This window comes from Tauraco erythrolophus, chromosome 7, assembly GCF_009769465.1.
Source record: "Tauraco erythrolophus isolate bTauEry1 chromosome 7, bTauEry1.pri, whole genome shotgun sequence".
Lineage (NCBI taxonomy): Eukaryota > Metazoa > Chordata > Aves > Musophagiformes > Musophagidae > Tauraco > Tauraco erythrolophus.
In genome coordinates this window covers 31,381,596-31,401,552 of record NC_141471.1, presented here as the reverse complement: position 1 = coordinate 31,401,552, position 19,957 = coordinate 31,381,596, and the positions used below count along the sequence as shown (strand labels likewise).

General features: G+C 40.2%; 1 protein-coding gene across 1 annotated transcript in view; it reads right to left on the bottom strand.

Moving 5' to 3' along the window:
• Positions 1–3,185: 3,185 nt before the first annotated feature.
• SCIN (scinderin) overlaps positions 3,186–19,957 on the bottom strand; it is a 51,080-nt gene continuing 34,308 nt past the window's right edge. Inside the window, exons 5-16 of the mRNA XM_086614268.1 lie at positions 17,778–17,870; positions 15,163–15,295; positions 13,275–13,363; positions 12,855–13,070; positions 11,493–11,614; positions 11,295–11,385; positions 8,638–8,808; positions 7,939–8,116; positions 7,339–7,460; positions 5,538–5,615; positions 4,283–4,343; positions 3,186–3,319 (exon numbers count right to left, since the gene is read on the bottom strand). Coding sequence (XP_086470394.1) covers positions 3,186–3,319; positions 4,283–4,343; positions 5,538–5,615; positions 7,339–7,460; positions 7,939–8,116; positions 8,638–8,808; positions 11,295–11,385; positions 11,493–11,614; positions 12,855–13,070; positions 13,275–13,363; positions 15,163–15,295; positions 17,778–17,870 — 1,488 coding nt within the window. The remainder of the gene's footprint in view (positions 3,320–4,282; positions 4,344–5,537; positions 5,616–7,338; positions 7,461–7,938; positions 8,117–8,637; positions 8,809–11,294; positions 11,386–11,492; positions 11,615–12,854; positions 13,071–13,274; positions 13,364–15,162; positions 15,296–17,777; positions 17,871–19,957) is intronic.

The following is a 19,957-nucleotide window of genomic DNA, read 5'->3' as shown; positions in this document are numbered from 1 at the left end:
TTTCTTGGTGTTGCAGGCGAAGCCTATGTGTATCTGACCTGGCAAGATACTGAACTGTTCAACTGAATTTAGCTACATTTAACGTAATCGTTTACAGCAGATCAGATGCTGTGTAGCACTGTGTGCTATGGTCAAAATGGGTATTTAGAGCAGCGATTCCAGAGGCTGGCTCCTCTCCTGTGCCCAATCTGCAGTTGTATTCTAAGATTATGCTATTTTATGTAAACTGCCAATACGATATAATACTATGATGTCCTGTTGGCTCTAAGGATTCCTAACATCTTGCTGTTGCAGTGAGATTCTATAAAACAAAGATGAAAAACGATGCTGTATTTACAAGCAATAGAATATACGAATGCTTGCTGTTTGGTGGCACAATGAAACTGCTAACTCAGGGTCTAATTTTGCCATTACAAATAGAGTGAATGTACTATTACTGTATGGTAATAATGCAAGATATAGCTTATTCTTGACTGGACTTGACTGTACTGTATACATCTGCACAATTTTTTCTATTTATTCTGAAAACAAGGCAGATTGGTTTGCTATGGGTATTCATAAAGTTATGTGCTTAAATGTTTTATTGAAAACAGCCTAATCTTAAATATTTCCAAGCACTCATAGTCCATCCTATCTGTCCTCTCTCCCTCTTTCTCTTCTTCCAGAGAGAAAGAAATACATCTTTGTGTGTACTGCGCATATATGTATGAAAAATAAACTTCCTCGCTAACAAGCAAACCCAAGAACAATGTTGCTGGCAGCTGTTGTGCTTAAAGCCCAGCTGAGAACACTGTTCCGTTATGAGCTCTCAATGCTCTTCTCAACATCAGTAATCAACATCAGTAATCAACATGCCAGGACAATGTATTGTAAACCCAAACGCCCAGGCTAGGCGACCACAAAAACTCCTCTGTTTTTGCGAGGGAACTGAAAAGTGGCTTTCACAGCGCTGCAGAATACGCTGGCAGACCGTGCCAGTTCAGAGCCCACAGTGTTCCAGAAGATGTTTATGTACAAGGAGGGCAAGTCTTGTCTAATCCTTGGTTAAGAAGCTACTATAACTGTTATTTTTAAAAAATGGGAAGAATCATATGTATGTGTGGAAGACAACCATCAGATAATTACAGGCTGCTCAGTGGCTGCATGAAGTGCAATAGCTGAGGAACTGAAAAGGTCTTTGTGCCCCTTCCAGTAGGAGAAGGGCATCTCCTTATCTATTCTCACAAATAAAACACAAGACCTATGCTTCAAAAACAAACATATGCCTAATTTCCTCCTAATTTTATAAAACAGTCATTTCTGCAGTTGATAATTTTTGCAAGTAGAAAGTTACAAAGCCAAAGAGTTTGATAAAAACAATAGTCATTTTTCTTAAAGATGAAATCACAAGCTGATAGTTCTTTGATTTTCACTGAAGTAACTTTCAAGGTGCTGGGAAGAGTTAACCCTTCATTGGGTAAAATGGCTCCAAAGTAAAACCAAATAAGTTCTCATTGTGTTGTCCATCTAAAAAGGAAGGTACCACTGGGTTTTTTAAGAAGTCTCGCAAGATGTCAGTGGAAGCATTGAGCTACAATATGTCAGAGAGAGGAAGATCAGCTCAGCATACAGAATACTGGTTTTTGTAATTTTATTTTAAATGAAATTACATTCAGATACAGCCCAGTTATATAATCAGAGATATAAACAAATGTTTAAGGCTAAGAAACTCCTATAATTAATCTCTTAACTTCACAATTCTTTTCTCATTGATATTGATTATGATCTTGGACTAAACTCACTCTTTTGCATTACCCAGATTCAAAATCACTATCATGTTAAAAAACAAATACAAAAATGTCTAAAACTTCACTTTCCAACCTAATTTGTAAGAATGATAAAAATATTGAAATGCCTTCAATAAAAAGCCACATTGACATGATTTACAGCTGTGCGAATTGTTTAAAACAAGCATTTTAGGATAAGTGATCAAAGCAGTGCTGAAGATTTGAAGCGGAATTTTTCCCACTGCCCTTACATAGACTTTTCTGGCTAAATTACAGATAAAAAACACTTAAAAAATGTACTCTTAAATTCACCAGAATAAAAAAAATCCCAAATAACTGTGTCTGAGAGAAAAGAGAAGGCCATATTCCATGATGAGTACTCACACTCCAAATTCCCAGGATGTGGAATGCTACAGAAAGAAGGCATATCCTTGCACTTGCACTTGATGTACTTGATACCTGACTAAGACCTGCATAGAGAACAAGTAGAAACACATCCTGCACCTGAAAAGGTGAGCATTCCGCGTGCTGGAAAAGAACTGAGTGCTGCTGAGTAAGGCAACTGAGACAAAAGTATGGCTTAAGTGCAATCGGCTTAAGGCACAGTACGTACTTTTGAAGCTGTTAGTTCTTCTGCTTCCACTTAAAAGCACTAGTGCACTAGAATGTGTTTAAGAGCTTTGGTTAAAAAGACCTAGTGGAGCTGGAGGTGGTTCACAGAGATAAATCTAAAGAAATTCATTGCAATGAGCTAGACAGTCCCTCAAAAAAACCTCTGTCAACTTCGTATTCTTACAGCCATTCAGTCCGCAGCTCCAAATATATGTACTACCGAGACAGACAAACATGCTAAGCACAGCTTTCTCAAAATACCCTTATTTGCCCCCTGCAAGACACAGCTCCCATTCTGGATTGGTTCCATCTGAAATTTTATGTGAGTGTGGCTATATTTTGGCCTAGTAAGTCAATCATGTGCAGTCCTACCGTTGCAACAGATGTAGAATTAGTCCTTCATCAGGCCAAATTCTGCACAATATTATGCTGACCTTAATCTAAAGGAATTTCTGTGGCATTAGTTTGGATTTTTAAGTGAAGGCAAAATTTGGCCCATTTTAGCACATTAAAATAAACTGATCCGCAGCTTCTGTTTGAAGAATCAATAGATTAAAGAAAGTATTGGTAGCACTTTCCATATTTACTATATGAAAAGCCCCACTCACTCCATTTGACCAGTTTACAATTATCATGTATCCTTTCCAGTGCTAAGAATTTCTATGTTATTCATAGAAACATACTGAAGCTTGGGAAAGCGTAACAATAGATACGTCATATCATTGCACAAGCTTATGCTTAAAAATACTAGAAAGTAGCTGGGGTCTGATCATTCTTTGGCTTGAAGCTGAAGCCTCCTTGGATAGATCAGTTCTTCCATTTGTTAGAGTCCCAAGCCAGGAACCAGCCTGTGAATGTTGGGGGTTCATGCCCCTGCTTCACGATTACAATGGGGGTCCCCTTATCTCTGCCAGAAGGATCTGTTTCAATATAGCGTTTGGCTAGAAATGGAGAGGGAATAAAACATGTCATATATTAGTTCATTCCTTTGGTATAAAAAATACATTAAAGGCCCTCGTGAAAGAACCCAGGGCTACTATAATACAGTATTCAATTAAATTATTTCAAAGGCAATGAAATGATCAGGTAATTGCTGATTTCTCCCAGCTGCCAGTGAAAGAATTTTCCAGGAAGTTAAAACAGAGGGACTGTTGCTCTAATCACCTCAATTGCCATACAGCTGGGACAATTTGGCTCTTGAACAGGGGAAGGAATTTTCTGGTGCTGTGCAGACGCACAAGCTTCATTCTCGTTTTTCCTATGTAAAAGCCAGTATAGTCTCCCTTGACATCGGAACGTGACATCAGTACGTATCAGAAGCACAGCTGGGTGACTCTAGCTGCTCCAGGGAAATACCTGCAAGCATTTTCAGCATGAACTTTGTCAGAACAGCTCAGCTATGTGAAATCACACCAGAGATGACACTAGATTTTTCAAGGAGGTGCGCTCCATGTGAGTTGTCTTCATTTGCTCTGCAATTGGGATGTCCTTCTCCAAATTTAACTCAGTGAAGGGTGGCAGCGTAAGGACTTGAGGATTTGGAGGCATTCCTTTGGCTATATACATTAGTGTAGAGTGCAGCTCAGCAGGCATCTCCTTTTAAATTCTCTCTCTTCAGTGTAGTTTCTTTTTATGGAGCTCTCCTATATATTCTTTAAAAAGCTTTTCAGCCCAGTAATGCTATCTTGATTAATTTTACCCTTCATAAACTTACAAATAAGATACAATGAGTTTTAAAGCACGCTTAAAGGAGAAAATCTTCTTCAGGATTAAATCTGAATAGGCTCAGTAACACTTTTAAACACTGTAAACATATCTAGATTTCTTCTACATCATCTTTTTCACTTCTTTAAGTAATACTGATGCTACTTCACTCAGAAGTCTGCTAAATTAATTTTATTTACCAGATTTAACAGATTCCTCTCGCTCAGTTTCATTAGCATCCTTCCCAATCCAGACAAAAACCTGCAAACAGAGGAGAGACAGATAGAGCTCCCATGTTGTTATACGGATGTTGTGTACAGCAGGTAAAGTACAAAATAGTTGGTTCCACTAGGAGATAGAATATACACTATCAAAAGACTGCAGAAATACACAGCTCTCACAAACCACAATTGATGATTTTATTTTTCTCTTCCTGTAAGAGACTGTAGTTCTATCCTCTGAAATCTCACTGCTCTCTTGATGCTGGAGGACTGTATCTTTATGCACTCTGATGAGAGGAGCTCTAATTACCTTATCCATGGATATCTTTTACAATTTGCCAGGGTAACTAGTAGATAACCCACTGAATAACCCAACAACCAGAGCCTCGATCTGCAGTCTCTGCTTTTTTTTATCTGTCAAGGATCCTTTTGGAAACCAGCTACATGTCCTGGACTTCTTTCCTTCTTACCTGAGCCAGTATGTCCCAACTACTACCCATCCAGCTCTTCCACCCACCTTCCCCCATGGACCTTAGACATTCCTTCTCATTTCCAAAAACCTCAGCCTTTTTTTCCTTAAGGGTTAGGCTGAAGAAGACAAACTGTGGGATCTGTGGTCTCCTCCTCCTTTCCCTCCAAGAGAAGAGGAAGGGTAGAGAGAATACACTGTGAGAAACAGATGTGCCCTCCGTACCCACAGTAAGTTTGCCTGTGATCCAAAAAGCTTTCAGTTTTCAGTGAACCTGGGAAAATGACAGATTATTTCTGTCACCCTCCACTCAGTTCTTCTGAAGAAATCTGTGTAAGGGTCTACTGTTTGTCCCCCTTCTCTGGTAAGACTTTTTGTAGATGATGCCTACATGGATTTTGAGGCTTCTGAGTACCTTCTATGCAATACCTTTCTTTTTAAAATGAATAAATATTAGTGATAAAGTCAAGAACAGTACTGAGAGCCTTTCAGTACACTGCTGGGGCTTATACTCTTGGAGCCTCCATTGGTTTTCCTGGGAAGTGCCTGCTGTGTGCTCACATTATGCTTGGAAATTCAGTTGTGTATGTTCACACTAGCACATCATATAGCTCAAAAAATGTAGCTCCCTCTGGTATAATTTAAAGAAAACAAAACCTCTTCCACTCTCACAAAGATGATTTTTCCTCCCATCTTATGATCTAAGTGGTTAAGAATAAATTGTTCTTGTTACCATAAAAAGCAGCAGTCAAGTACACAGCTTACCTGCTCCCAAGCATCCAGCAACATGACGTCATCTTCAGCCAAATCGTCCTGAGTGAATTCTCCTGGGACCTCCTCAATCTAAAAAGGATATTATGTTTAGGGGTTTTGTTGGTTTTTAATGATTTATCAAGATATTCTGATTTTGCACAGACCAAAGAGATTTTTAAAAGGAAATTCGAGAAGCTGGTGTGCAATTCTTTTTGCTCCTAAAGGGTCAAGCCCTAAACGGATGTGATGAATGTGTCAAGGGCGTTTCACTGAAAGGAAACAAATCACGTAATTGCACGTCCTATAAAATCAGCTCTCAGGTTGTCAGAATTGATAGGATATCCTCAGGAGAGGCAGAGGATTGCGACTATTTGTAATTGCGACTATTGTTAAGTTGGGACTGAGGTCTACCAGAAGAAGGAGACAGGGAAATTTCCGTAGAGCACCTTGTACCAAGCAAACTAAATCAATCAGCTGATACATTAAGGCAGCTTACATTCATTAATAAGGAAAAGAGACTGCTTTGGTTTGCAGTGGATGAGCTTAGTGATGAAACACACACCCAAGCAAGCTTTTCTGTCACTTGGCAATGGGATGTTACAGCTGACTAAGCCATCGAGGATTAGTCCCCAAAGGAATGGCAGACTGCTTGCTTCTTCCAAGGATGTGCAGGCAGATAGGAAAGCAGTTTAATGCTATTCTGTATGAGAAGGAGAGACAATAATGTAGCTAGTGGTCAGCCCTCTACTTTTAAAGAACTGTCAAGGGTTTGGCTATACTTGGTCAAATAGGAGTGCTAAAGGGAGAGTAAGCAGACGGTGCAAAAGACATTCCTTTTGCCCACCCTGTGGTATGGTGGCCAGAAAGGTGAGAGTGATCTGACCTACCTTTTCTGGTGAGTTTTAACAGTGGTGATGCTGTTACTAGAGAAATGCTACAGGAAAGAGAGGATTTCACAGAATTTGGAGGGAATTTAAAACAAAACCCAAAACTGCATAGCTCCCAGCAGACTGTTATAGAGAGGTTGATTCCTATTACTGTATTTCACAGGAGTGTTTTAGAAGCCTGTTAGAAGAATACACTTTACTACTCTCATAAGATTTTAAAGTCCTTATTAAAGGATCCTGTTTGTTTTATCCCTCTCCAAATGAATGAGCTGTGCCTTAAGGAGGCTGCAGAGCTGGTAGCCAACTACGTCCTCTACCTAAAAATTAGTGCATCTTTGCCCAACTGTGACACAGCATCCCCCTCCCAGAATACAGTACGTAATTGAGCCTGAATCACAGGCTTCACACCCGGCGCACAGCTCTGGGTATTTCTGCTAAGGAAATAGGTCTTCTTAGCTCCTTGGGCACAGGCCAATACCTTAAAGGCATAATTACATGTCTTAAACCTCCATGGAAAATTTCAGACTGCTAGGGATTTTTGGCAAGGGACATTTCTTTTCCTTGCCACCACTATCAAACACGTAAGGGGCAAGGCACCGACCTGCACTTCCTCAGCGAAATGACAGCACTCTGGCAATGCTCTGCAAGAACACAATCGCGTTTGACTGAGCAAACACCTTATCTTTTGGCCTCTGCAAGCCTCTAGTCCCAGGCTGGAGCAGGGAAACTTCTGCAGCATTAATTCTTCTGTCCGTCCTCTGCATGTGGATTGATTCAAAGCACCAAACCTCAACTCTCTAGTTCCTGCCAAGCATGGCTAACTAAGCCAGATCCCCAAATTCATTCAATGTCTGCTGATTCCCAAGGCAAAATATAACAGGAGCTATTTAATTAAACAGAGAGGAAAGTATCCCTCATATACTCACAATAAATCTGCCAGTCTTATTAGAACAACCATACAGGCGAGGGGGATGATCTTCACCCTTTGTCAACAGTTGTGATGAAGTCTGATATTTTTTTTTACCTCCAAGCGCCTTCCAGAATTCCTCTGAAATACACAATAATTTATTCGGCAGTGTATTTAACATTTGTTGGTTTAGCTTGTTAAATACTGTTTCAAGAATCCTCAAACAATATCTTTGCTGTCTCAAAGTTGAGTGCATTGTCTTACAGTTCTCCCTGCAGTTTGTCAAAATAACAATAAAAATATCACTCGCAGACCTAGAAAGAGCAACACGCTATGACTTTCTCCCCTCCTAGGCCCTCAGGGTAAAGACCACATTCCTCTGCAGCTCCTGCTACTGTCCTACAGACTTCCAGAGCATCGCACTGCTTGTGCATCAGCCAGTTCTGGATAGACCTCCATGGTAAATGTCAGGTTGGATTTTCAGAGAGAGGGAGAGAGAGAGAGCGAGCATATGCTTCTGCCTACAAAATAATGATCGCAAAAACCATTTAGGCTGTATTTCCTTGCAGTGCTGGGTATTCTCAGCTGCCTATTAGCAACCACGTGGCCTCATACTAACCGGGTTCCTGGCCTTCATTAATCTTAGCGGTCTGGCATTTAAGAACGCTGGCAATGTATTGAGCTCCTTGTTCCTCCTCTTTGTTTGCTCCTTTTCCTACCCAGGTGTAGCCAGAGTTGTTTGGCAGTTTCAGAACAAAGACATCATTAGAGTTTAGTGAAATTGCATCAACATCAACCTAGATAAAGAAAGAAATTGTTTTATTCTTCATATTTTCAAATAATGTGATCACTATTTTGCATGTTTATATAAAATATGTAGATAGATGTTAATCAGCTATGCCTTTTTTCTTCATTTTTTTCCTAGATTAATACTGATATAAATTAAAGAAGAACTTAAACCTCAGACAGGGAACTGACGTGAAGGGCAAAAGTTAGGACTGTTTGGCAGATAGTTTAACTACCATCTCGTAAAATAGGAAAGACTGTCTCATAAGGGTTGCTGATTTCTTGTCTATTCTTTGTCAGCTGACTGTCCACTACACGTTTTCTGACAGTTTCCTCTGAAAGATGTAGATTGGTTGCAGCCAGTTACAGTTTATTCTCTTGGATTTATTAGATGGGTTGGTCACAAGGAATTTGATCTGGAGTTCTGCATTCCTACCAGATGTGACTACCTAACAAGATTAGTCAGAAAGGCTCGTGGCAGCTACACCATTTCCCATGGGGAATAGTTGGTTTACTTAGCAGGTGTCCTCACCTCCGCAATCCTAGTAATGGCTGCCAGGTTCCTGCGGATCTGGAAGAGTCGTGTGGGTGGAGCAGGTTTCTGACCTTCCTGCTTGGATGTCCCATCCTTGTAGATAATAAGTGGTTTGCTCTTGAACAAGCTCAGTAAGTGTGCAGGCTCTTTGCCTTGGCTGACTCGGATCTGTACATACATACAGAAATGCAATCAAAGAAACAGAAAGGACACAGGTAATTATTTTTGGTCTTTGTTGAATAGCACAGGGGATGTTAGCCAATAATGCTAAGTATGTTAGCACAAATGAGAAGTGGCAAGCTGAAAAGATCTAAAAATATAGTTCCAGACACATTAAAGTTAGAACATTTGTGAGATTTTTTTTGTCAATCATGCTGACACAAAGACAAGATTCAAACTTAAAACATAATGGTTAGCTGATTAAAATGGCTGCTATCTACTGTAATAAGAAAATTACTCTTTTTCAAAAGAACTGTCATTTCATAGAGTTTTATAGAGTGACTTAATTCTCCTGAAAAACTATCTTGGAAGTTTAGGTGCCCTGTATTTAAGCAGAAGAGAATGGTTATTCCTCCTGTTTATTATTTCTATTTGTATTTTATCTGCAAGAAGATGAAAAAGATGAGCCTAAATCTATCTTGCAGAAGATAACATGGATGATGAAAATGAACTTCCAATACAGCTGCAAAAGAGGTTATTGCAATCTCAAAAAAACATTGAGCTATGAAGAACGACTATTTTTAGGTGAATGTATGATAAAAGTTATTTGTATACAACTGTTTGTTCTTCTTCTGTATCAGTCCCACCTGTCAAGGAACAGGGCTGCAACTCCCCCCTGCCTTTCACTCCCGGAAAGAAAGGGGAAAAAAGGGCATGAGGCATACTGAGTGGCCAGCAAAAGAGGAGAAGTGGCGAGCCCCAGCCCTGTAGCCCTGCCCGGGAGGCTTGGGGCAGCCGGAGCCGGGCAGGCCGGGGTGCGGGGCAAGGTGCGGGGCAGCCCGGCAGCGGGGGTCGTGCTGGGCAGCAGGAGCAGATGCTTTTTTTTACTTATCTCACAGCTGGATAGTTGCCTGATAAGGATACCCTAGGATGTTTACACTTGTAGGTGCCAAACTGCGGCAGGATTTTACAAACGCCAAAAAAACCCAAACCCAAAAGAAACCTCCCCGAAAACAGAAAAAAACCCAACCCTCTAACTGAGGGAAACACGTTCCTGCAAACGAATAGGGGACCGACTATTTAATGGTCATTTGTACTGTAGTGCCATCTAGTGACCACAAAATGATGCATTTAAACCTTTCAAATAACGCTAACTTAGACGCTAAGCACAGGTGGTAAATTCTAGGTAGCCATGTACATGCATACAAATGCATATATGCATACATACATATGTGTGTGTATATATGCACATACATATATATACACATACACATATTCCTAAATTCATTGCAGGCTAAAAGTACTTTTAAGTAACATGTCCATTGCAGCAAGATGGATCTCTTTCAGCTTTAGTAAAAAGGCTTTTTAAGCCCATTAGTATTGCAGCTGTTAGTAGTAATATTATTATTACTGTGGTATTAATATTGGCCTTAGTTATGAGGCAGGACCATATTGTGCTGAACTCTGTCCAAATATAGAACATGTGTTAGGAATATTTAAAGGAGTAATTACCTAGAAGTGTTTTAATCCTTCCTTAATATAATTTCAATCATAAATTGTAACTGATTAATAGCTAAAAGTGTGGTCTGCCATCTAAATTAACTGTACCTTGGTGGGTGGGGGAAGCCTTTTACTTTGGTAATTAAGAAATGGGAAGCACAACATTATCTCCTGCTGCCTAGAAAATCTCTGCCTGTCCCTAGTCATCTTCCAGCTCCAGCCTTCCTGTGAAAAGAGGAGGCCTCTCACCTCTCCACCCACCCACCACTCATCACTGGTGATGAAAGGAGAGCACACACTCTAGTCATACTAAGACTAGCTCATCTCGTCACACCTTTTAGCTGCCGATGTCCTGCACCTTCCCTTGCACACTCCATCTCTGCAAGCGAGGATGCGTGTCCTGCTTTCACGGAGCTGCAAGCACTATGGGACGGAAAACCCCAAGTTGAGTTCCTCACTACGGCAGGGACAAGCCAGACCCTGCGGCATCATTCCTGCAGGCTCTCCCCTTCTAGCTGTCATGCAGCTTTTATGTCTCCCAGTTTTGGCCCTCTAAAAGTCAGGCATCTTGTCTGGGCTAAACATCACATAATCAAAAGGAGACAGAGGAGCTCACGCAGGGCTATTGCCCTGTCAAACATCTGCTTCAGAGTGAGTTGCCCTTGGAGGATCTTATCCTTTGGTCTCCACTGACTGTACAGAGTTTGTAAGGCTAGGCAGGACTAAAACCTAATTTTTAAACAGTAAAAGCCGAAGGAAAGAAAAGGCAGTTTTAGCTTGTGTTATACCTGTGTTCTTTTGGACATCTACATTCAAGAAGGGATGATTCGAATGGGAAATCTCTGGTGACTTAAAAGGAGCCCATGGTGCTTGGCTCCATACCAACCATGAGCAGTTGATATTCCCAGTCTTCAAATGCTACCTCGTCCTTTCAATTCTGATAGACATTTGCATATATTGCATGCTTTGTTGAATTTTATCCCAAAGACACTAACCTGCACAGCCTGACCGTTCAATAACCGATCCAGCTGAACTGTCAGAAATGCAGAGGCAGTCAGTTCATCTTTTGTAGCATGGGCTCCCTGCCTGAGGACGAAAATGAGAAAGACAGTGGTTAAGTCCAGTTTCACATGGTTCTGCTGAAAAGGACATAAAGTCAGCTAAAATAATATCCACGTGCTGACCAAGCATACCATGTGTAGATGATCTGCCCTTTAGGGTAAGTGTAGAGGACAATGTAACAGTCACCGCCGTAGAACTGTCCATACGTCTCAGGTCCCACAGGAACTCTGCCGCTGCTTTCCACACGCCAGATCTGGGGAAACACAGAAATCACTGGAGAATGCTGAACTTCATGCTGAGACTCTTCAGGAAGCAATTTATTGTGTCAGCCCTTGAGTGACCTTTGTTTCTGTTCCCAAGTGCTATAGAATAAACCAGGAAGGATTCTTCATGAAGTAGATAAGATACACCCTGCACCCACTGAACGAATGAATTATGACCATCAACAAGCCATTGCAGTACACTTTGTCTTGATGCTTTAATTCCACATGATCACCTCATCATGCTACGTTGAACTTACTTTCTTCAAGTCTTAAGATGACAATATGACATGAATGGCAAAACATTATGATTCATCATAGAACTATCATATCATTTGGGAGAGGCACACTGCAGTCAGGTAACACGCTGTTAGGCAGATTTCTTCCTATTTGACTCACTACAGCCCAGTTCAGTTAACAACGGCTCTCCAAAAGCATACTGCTAAAATTATACAGCAAAAAATCCTTCAGATCTAAGCTGCTTAGAACCATATTTTCTGGTTAGAAACCTAGAAAATATGCTCCTGTGGCAGGGAGGTTGGAACTAGATGATCTTCAAGGTCCCTTCCAACCCAAACCATCCTATGAAAATACACCAGTGAGACTGTAGGTATTTATCCCTTCTTTTTCTTCCAGAATCCCAATATGCAAACCTGTATTCAACAGGCTGTGTTGGTGCAATGCCAAACCAGCCCCGTGTAGTCCAAAGATATTCCTGCAGTGAGATACGGATAGATCTAGAAAGACTGTACAGTCATCTTTTTCGTTCCAAATCCAGGCTGTGTGAGACACACTAGGGACAAGGAAGGTTCCTCTAGAAAGCAGATTGGATACATCCATAAAAACACAGAATGAATTTCTGACTCCAAGGGCAAGTTTTCCCATTCCAGATTTCAAGCTGATGTGAGCTAGAAGTTTTTCTTTAGGCTGAGGATCATATTTAAAGCATGTTTTTAACAGGTATTGTGTAAAAGGGGAAACGTTTCTGCTGTTTCATTTCTACTAATGACTGGTACAACATCTTTCAGAAGCACCAAAAAAACATGACCCAGCATACAGCTGACAGAGAGATTCACTTTTTACTTCAAAGTACTTTTTCTGATGATAGAAGTAACACTGCCACTAACATAGCATTACTCTACACAACAGTTTAAATGGTAAAACATAGAGTAGCAGCTTATCCCATCACAAGTAACAGAATACACTAGGTAGGTGGCATACAACAAAAATTACCTCTACTTTCCCTGAACCGTCATCTACCATGTTATGCTGGGCAGCCATTTGTGGACACTCGTGTAACTTGGCAGCGTCAAATTCAATCTGCTCAATCTTAGCCACTCTCTCTGTGACATATACTTTGCCAAAGCCATCACTTTGATCTTTATCCTTCCAGTCTTTGAAAAATTGTTTGAAAATTGGCGTTTCACCTCCTTCAGGAAGGACTTGAATCTGAAATAAAGCAAGACACTTGAAATGGAAGGAAAACAAAACTGACACAGTTACTCGAACAGAAACTTTTCTGAATTATCTGTTAGTGAAACATTACCTTTATTGTCTTATAAGTCCTTAAAAATACTTTTTTTTTGCTGATTTTAAAATAAAGTCTTTATAGAGCTCATGCTCTCCTAGTATCATCTCCTAAATAGATCGCACCTGTGTGTTGGCAGGATAATTCATCTGCTGTAGGAATTGTTCAGCATTCTTCATGGCGGCCTTCCTCTCTTGTGGGTTAGCGTTTTTGCCTGGTTAAAACAGAAGGATAACAAGACATGAGAAAGGGCAATAAGCTCACAGATCCTGCAAAAACAAGATGTCCTTGAGCCAGGTTCTCTTCGACATCACTCTTGCTTCAGTCTTGAACAGACACAAATGCTGGACATAGCATGAGCATAAGACTCGTACAAAGCTGAATGGCCAAAACAGTATCTAAGTGGCTTCAAAAACAGTTAAAATAAAATAAAATTTAAAAAAAAAAAAGTGAAAAGGAGGCATTGTTTTTTGCTTAGTGTGTGTGTTTCCATTAAAAAAAAAAAAGCTGTTTATAATATCTGCTTGGTTCAAGGTACAAGAACACCTGGGCTCTTTCCCCTGAATCTTGCCGTGCTGGGCTGCAATGTGGTAAATAAAGCTGCTGTCCAGAACTGCCTTCTTCTTCAGGCAGTGCCACAGTCCGAGTAGAAGAAACTCCCATTTCGTCTAGCTGGGCTGTGCGATTTTCCACCCCCTGTCCCCATCCATTGCTCCTTGTTCAGCCTTGCTCAGTGTCAGACATCTCTGAAAGTCTTTGTGGGATGATAATTGTGTTATCAGGTCTGTGTCCCAGCTGGCTGTCAATGACTATACTCCAAAGACCTCTTAGTCTAATAGGATGCTCTGATAAGCTATTCATTGTATTCCATTTTCAATGAGACTATTAGGGAAGCAATTCACACTCCTCAGCTTAGCTGTCTGAAGATTGCCAGCAGAGATGATAACTGCAGCCTCCCAGTGCAAGGGTGAGACTCACACACTAATGGGATTTTCCACACATTATTGTTACCAACAGTAGCAAAGTGAGGATGAACTGAGGAGCACATAGGGCCACGTTCAAAGGGCCTAAATTGTATTTTATTTATTTTATGCCTGATCCTATTGGCTTGGTTCTTCTAGGAGCTGTCAGGTAGAGAGTGGAATCCAGGAATCATGGGGTCAGGTAGACCTTAGGCCATCTAAGCACAATGCTCCCAGAATGCTCTCTTTTAAAGGCTGTTTCCCTAACTGCAAATGAAGTTTTCAAGCAAAATGCTTACAATGCTTCCTGGACTGACTTCAGCAGTTTGACTACTGCATTGATTAATTATTTGCTGTGGCACATGGTAAAAAGAAATGCAAATGCCACAGAATAACTAATACACTGCCTCAGACAAAAAAAAAGGGAGATACTCAGCACTGGATGCAATAGCAGCACCACAACAATCTAGCTAATGTGTCCACACCTAATCCCCTCAGTAATATTCTTCTCCTGGGAAATGTTCAGTCAAAGCAATTGCAGACACTCCTACAAGCATTGATGATACCACAGAAAAATATTCACAAAAATAAAAAAGAAGCATGAAAGTACTTGCAAGCTCATGCTTTAGTTGATGCCTGAGACACTCACCTTTCAATTTCACACCTCTGTGGATCAATGTATGGAAATACAGTGTGTAGCTATTATCAAACCTTCAGTGTCCAGATTTTGTCCCAGAAGATAGGGGTTTGATGACAATATACAGAACTTGTAGAATTCTTTTTGTTTGCTTTGTAATTGCCACTCAGATAAGCATTGAAGCACCCAAGCTTACAGATATCTCAAAAATAGCCAGGATCCTTAAACAAGACTCGATCTTGAGGTCCTTACCCAAGTGGGCAATCCTTGTCCACTGGCTGCACCAAGGAAGAACTGTGTGCAGGGTATCGTGTCCAGCCAGTGTTAATTTTTGCCAGCGTCCCGAGTATATGGTGTCAACTCCTTAGATATGTCTATGTAGCTTCTGCATTTGCAACCAAAGTGATCTCTTACCTTTCCACACAAAGATCTTCCTTGCAGCACCATTGTCCAAAATGAAGCACTCCTCAGACAAAAGCATGGCCTGGGAGAAGGGGTTTTCCTCTGCTACCACGGACACCTTCACAGATCCGCTTGCATCTGACACCTAAGAAAGCAATCATTTCAAATTTAGATCCCCTCTGGCTTTTATAACCAAATTAATTTCTAGGTCTAAAATTACTATAAAAATCAGTTGCCATTATTATATAAATGGCTGTACGAAATTCGTGTGCTGCTTGAAAGTAAGGTAGGCTAATGATTTTGTTTGTTGTTTCATTTCATTTTACATCCAGTAGAGGGAGATGTAGTGTTAATTTTTGTAAATTTGTTGGATCCCTGTCTTACAACTTCTTAAAATATATCTGTTTCTCTTCGACTTTCAATTCAACTGCTCATTCAGTAAACACCTCACAATCAAAAACCTGTATTTTCCTCAGCCAGTCTGGCTCAGCTGAATTGGTGGAGTCCCTAGCTGTCATCTTCTCCTACCAAGCAACCTGCACTGAAGCCAAAGGTACATGTAAATGCTGAATAAGAGCATTTGAAATTATAATAACATAGTCCTACACTGATATTAACAAGTGAAATACCTACATTTATAACCTGCAGTTCTTTAATTGGAAACTGTAATGTAAGACCTGTTGCAGAATCTGCTTCGTAACCTCTACCACCACTGTAAGTTCATGTAGACCTTTAAAATCTTTTAAAATTCACACCTGCATGACTGAAAAGACCAATTATTACTACTGAAATTATTATTGTAATAACTTTCCTAGCAGTCTTTATTTCCTTTCATAATTAATATTAATTTTAAATACACTACTATATCTTATATTCTGTATTATGGAAGCACAAGATGGAAATTACTACTGCAGACAAACAAAAATTAACTATTATACCTGCTGTGAGGGCTCACCGTAGACCTGTCTCCTGACTTTGATGCTCACTGTAATATTGCAGCACATTTAAATGTAGCTAACAGAGCTCTGTTTGCAGGACCCATGTACTTAGAGGAATTTATTAGATATGCATAGAATTTCCTGAGAGTTCTTAGGATTCCGAAATTCACTGCAAGCACTTTTCTCTTCTCTAGTATCGTCTTACTACAATGGTCCTGATCATACCTGCAGGCCTTCTTTTTTCTTCTTTTTCTTTTCTTTCCCCCCTTCACCTAAAACCCTGCTATAAATATAAATATGTGCCATATATTTGGCAAGAATGGAATGATTTATGGGAACTAAACACAGCACAAAACCGACAAGGACTAAAAATGGCCTTGTAACAATGATCACCTCATACAGGCTTCTTGTAAACCCCAGCCACACATATGGGTAGGGGAAGAATCAGGTAACAGGCAGGGAGAGAGGTGGCTCCATCCCACTGTGGTCTGCGGGATGCAGGAGCTGCAGAGGGAGAAGCTACTGTAGATGGCACCTACCAGGTCATACGCGTGGGGATCCAATAGCACATAGTGCTGTCGGAGCGTTGCCACTTGTTGACTAAACCCTTCTTGTTAAGTGATTATGGGGAAGGGAAGAAAGTACATTGTATGCCAGTGAAAGATTCCTTTCTGTCACACAAGGCAACCTCATTGCACGAGCCAGAGCACAAAGCGCTGAAGAGAAAGGTCCAGATCTCAATGCTAATGAGAGCTTGTAAAAAAAAAACTCTTCTTGCAATCTTCAGGAGAAAATAATCTTTTTTTTTTTATTGGGAGGAGGGAGGATAAAGTCTTTTCTAGATTTCATTAAAAACATCCCCCTTTTCCAAATAATTCCTCGCTTCTTTTCTCAAGTGGGAGAATATGAAAGAAAGGGGAATGGGGCGGGGGGAAGAGAGAATACAACACGGGCCTGGAAATAGTTTGGGTTTTTTTTTTTCAGAAAAAAAAAATAGTGGTGTAGCCTTGTATATGGGTGAGATACTGGATTGTTAGTTCAAGTGAATTCCATGCCTTTTCTAGGCAGTATGCCTAGCACGACGTGAGGAAAAATCATAACTTTACTGAATATAATCATAAAACTCCTACTGATTTAATGGAGTAAATATTTAATTCATTTTGTTTATAGGTAATTTTTCTGGCAGTAGCACTGTCCTAGTCAGTGTTAAGCCATTGGAGGTGAGGAAGGAGGAAAAAGGCATTGCAAAAGAAAAGAGTTTTGCATTCAAATTCTTTTGGATTTATATATAAAATCTAACATAACTGTCCATCTCTCAAACTCTGCTAAGAATAACCAAATCATATATGACTACTAGAACTCTCACTGTTAAAATCAAGAAGACAGGATATATAGTTTGATTTAAAACCAGTTAATTCTTCTTTGACCTGCGCTGAGTGGTTCATAGGCCATGCTTAACTTGTTTCCTGAGTAAACAGGACTGTAATTAATTTCTTTTCCTGAAATTACCTGGGCCGTCTGGATTGACATCCTTTGAGAAACTTCTCCTTTGGCTGCAAATCAACTTAACACGTCTGCAGTTCTGCAACTGAAGCCAGAACTCCAGGTATGAGGGATGAATGAATGCATGAATACTGTTGAGTGTACCTAACTAAAATCAACAAACAAATAAATAATTAAACAAATTACCATATATAGTTTAGCACTTCTCCTGTTTGTAATATCAGCCAGCTCATCATCATCATCACTGCACTCGGGAAGCGCTGGTTTGTTCCCTAAAACCTGTACAACAAGAGAATAACAAATTCAATGCAGAGAGAGAGCAGGTGCTGTAGTATAAAGACATAAACACTGTAATGTGTTGTCCCAGTAATCGATTAATTGAGATCATCTTTACATATAATCCAATCTAAATCCAAACTCATGGGTGACTTGTTCACAAATATATGGATAATTTTAAATAACTGTATCAGATCTCCAGCAGCTTTAGATCTACATGCTGTCTTTCCCACAGGCCAACTCGCTGGTCGTCTATAGACTAGGATAGGAACTTATGTACAGAGAAAAGCTTCAAAGGATACACACATACACAAATACACAGACTAGAAAGGTTTATGTGTCTGTTTATATGTCTGTCTTCCCCTTTTCCTCCCAGTAACTTCTAAACTGTCGGCAAGCATGTCTTAGAATTTTTGGAACGACATTACTCTTAAAATGCTTAATAATACTAAAATTAAAGCAGACAAAGTGAAATAGATGAGTTGAAGTTATCTTTTAAAATATTTCAATTGACGATATAAAATATCGGATTATGAGTTCAAAAATCTTAAAAATTACAGATTCTTAATCCTGTTTTAAGGAGGAAAAAATAGGTAAGGTCTTGAAAAAATTTTATGAGCTGAGAAAAACAATTTCTTGCTCCACCATCAGATTATCAGTTTTAACACTGTGGCTGTTCTACACTATAGTAGTTTTACACTACGGGTAACATTATAATAACTATCACTAGAAGACATTTGCAGAGGTTCATCAAGAACATGTTAAGGTTGGGCAGTCATCAGATCCTAGTTACCCTGTCTTAAATGATCTTTCCTTAATGATTCATATATGACCAGATCCAAATGTTACATACAGAATATTATGGATTTCTCTGAAATTATGTCCCAGAGTGAAGGTAGCAGTGCCTGTTGGTGTTTGTGACAGCATCTTGACAGAAGCAGCCTCTCTATTCACAGCACAGTCTAGGCGCTCCACTCTGGTGGCAATTAAAGCAAGCAGCCTCTATAATTTAAAAATTGGGTTTTAAAATTGACTCCAGCACAATTTAGATTGCTGGTCTGACCTGTTGGTGTCTTCAAACTGCATGTAGAAATGTTTTTCTGAACTAGATAGAGAACTATTGTCAGACTTGCTAAGCCTTATCTTAGGAAATCTCAGTTCATCAGTACTGGCACAGAGAGAGGGGTCACAACCTCCTTTGCGCAGGTGCGGTTACAGGTATGAGATGAGCTGCCCTGGAAAGGGCAGAGACATTCTGGTTCTGAGGACATCCATTCAAAGTTCACTAAACAGTGGCTTGCACAGTAGCTCCTCTGGCGAACGCCAGTCCTGGGCTTCAGCAGAGGCAAGCAGAAAGGGAACATTACTAATTTTTGTAATTCTTCTGCAGTTTCTTAGAGGAGCCCAAAAATAAATGGAGAAGGGTCTTGAGGGTGCTCCCTTCTCCTGCAGTTGAAGGCACAGTCGCTTGCAGATCCTCGATTTTGGTGACCCTTGTTAAGAAGGGACAAGATGTGCTTCTCCTCCTACCAGATAAGAAAATCCAGGACTTGTGAGGAGGGCTGTGCAGCCAACACATCTATTAGAATACGCCTGGAGCTGAATCACTAACAGGTATGTACACCTGTGTGTGCTGGTATCAAAATCAGAAGATGATACAACATTTAAACGGCCTAAGGCATGTGAAGACACCAATTGTGAAGAGATGCAGCATGTGCTATATATACTCAATATATGAAGTGATAAATAGGAAATACATATATAGTCAGTACACTTTTTGTATTGCTAGGAACAACTTATGTCATTCCCAACATGCCTTAATTTCAGCCAGTTTGTCTTACAGACTGGAGGATGAGATAGACCACAGAAGGAAACATTGTGTGCTTAAACAGAAAGCAATCTATGCTGAAAAAAGAGTTAAGTTCTGTCCCAAAGAAATGCCTTCCAGAGAGGTTGTCTTTCCTCCTTCTACGGTGAACTCCCATGCTACCACTGAGTCCACACGCAGCCACACATATGCCTGGATGTTATGATAACTGATAATTTTATCAATAAGATCACAAAGTGTGTATTGAACAACTGCTAACTGC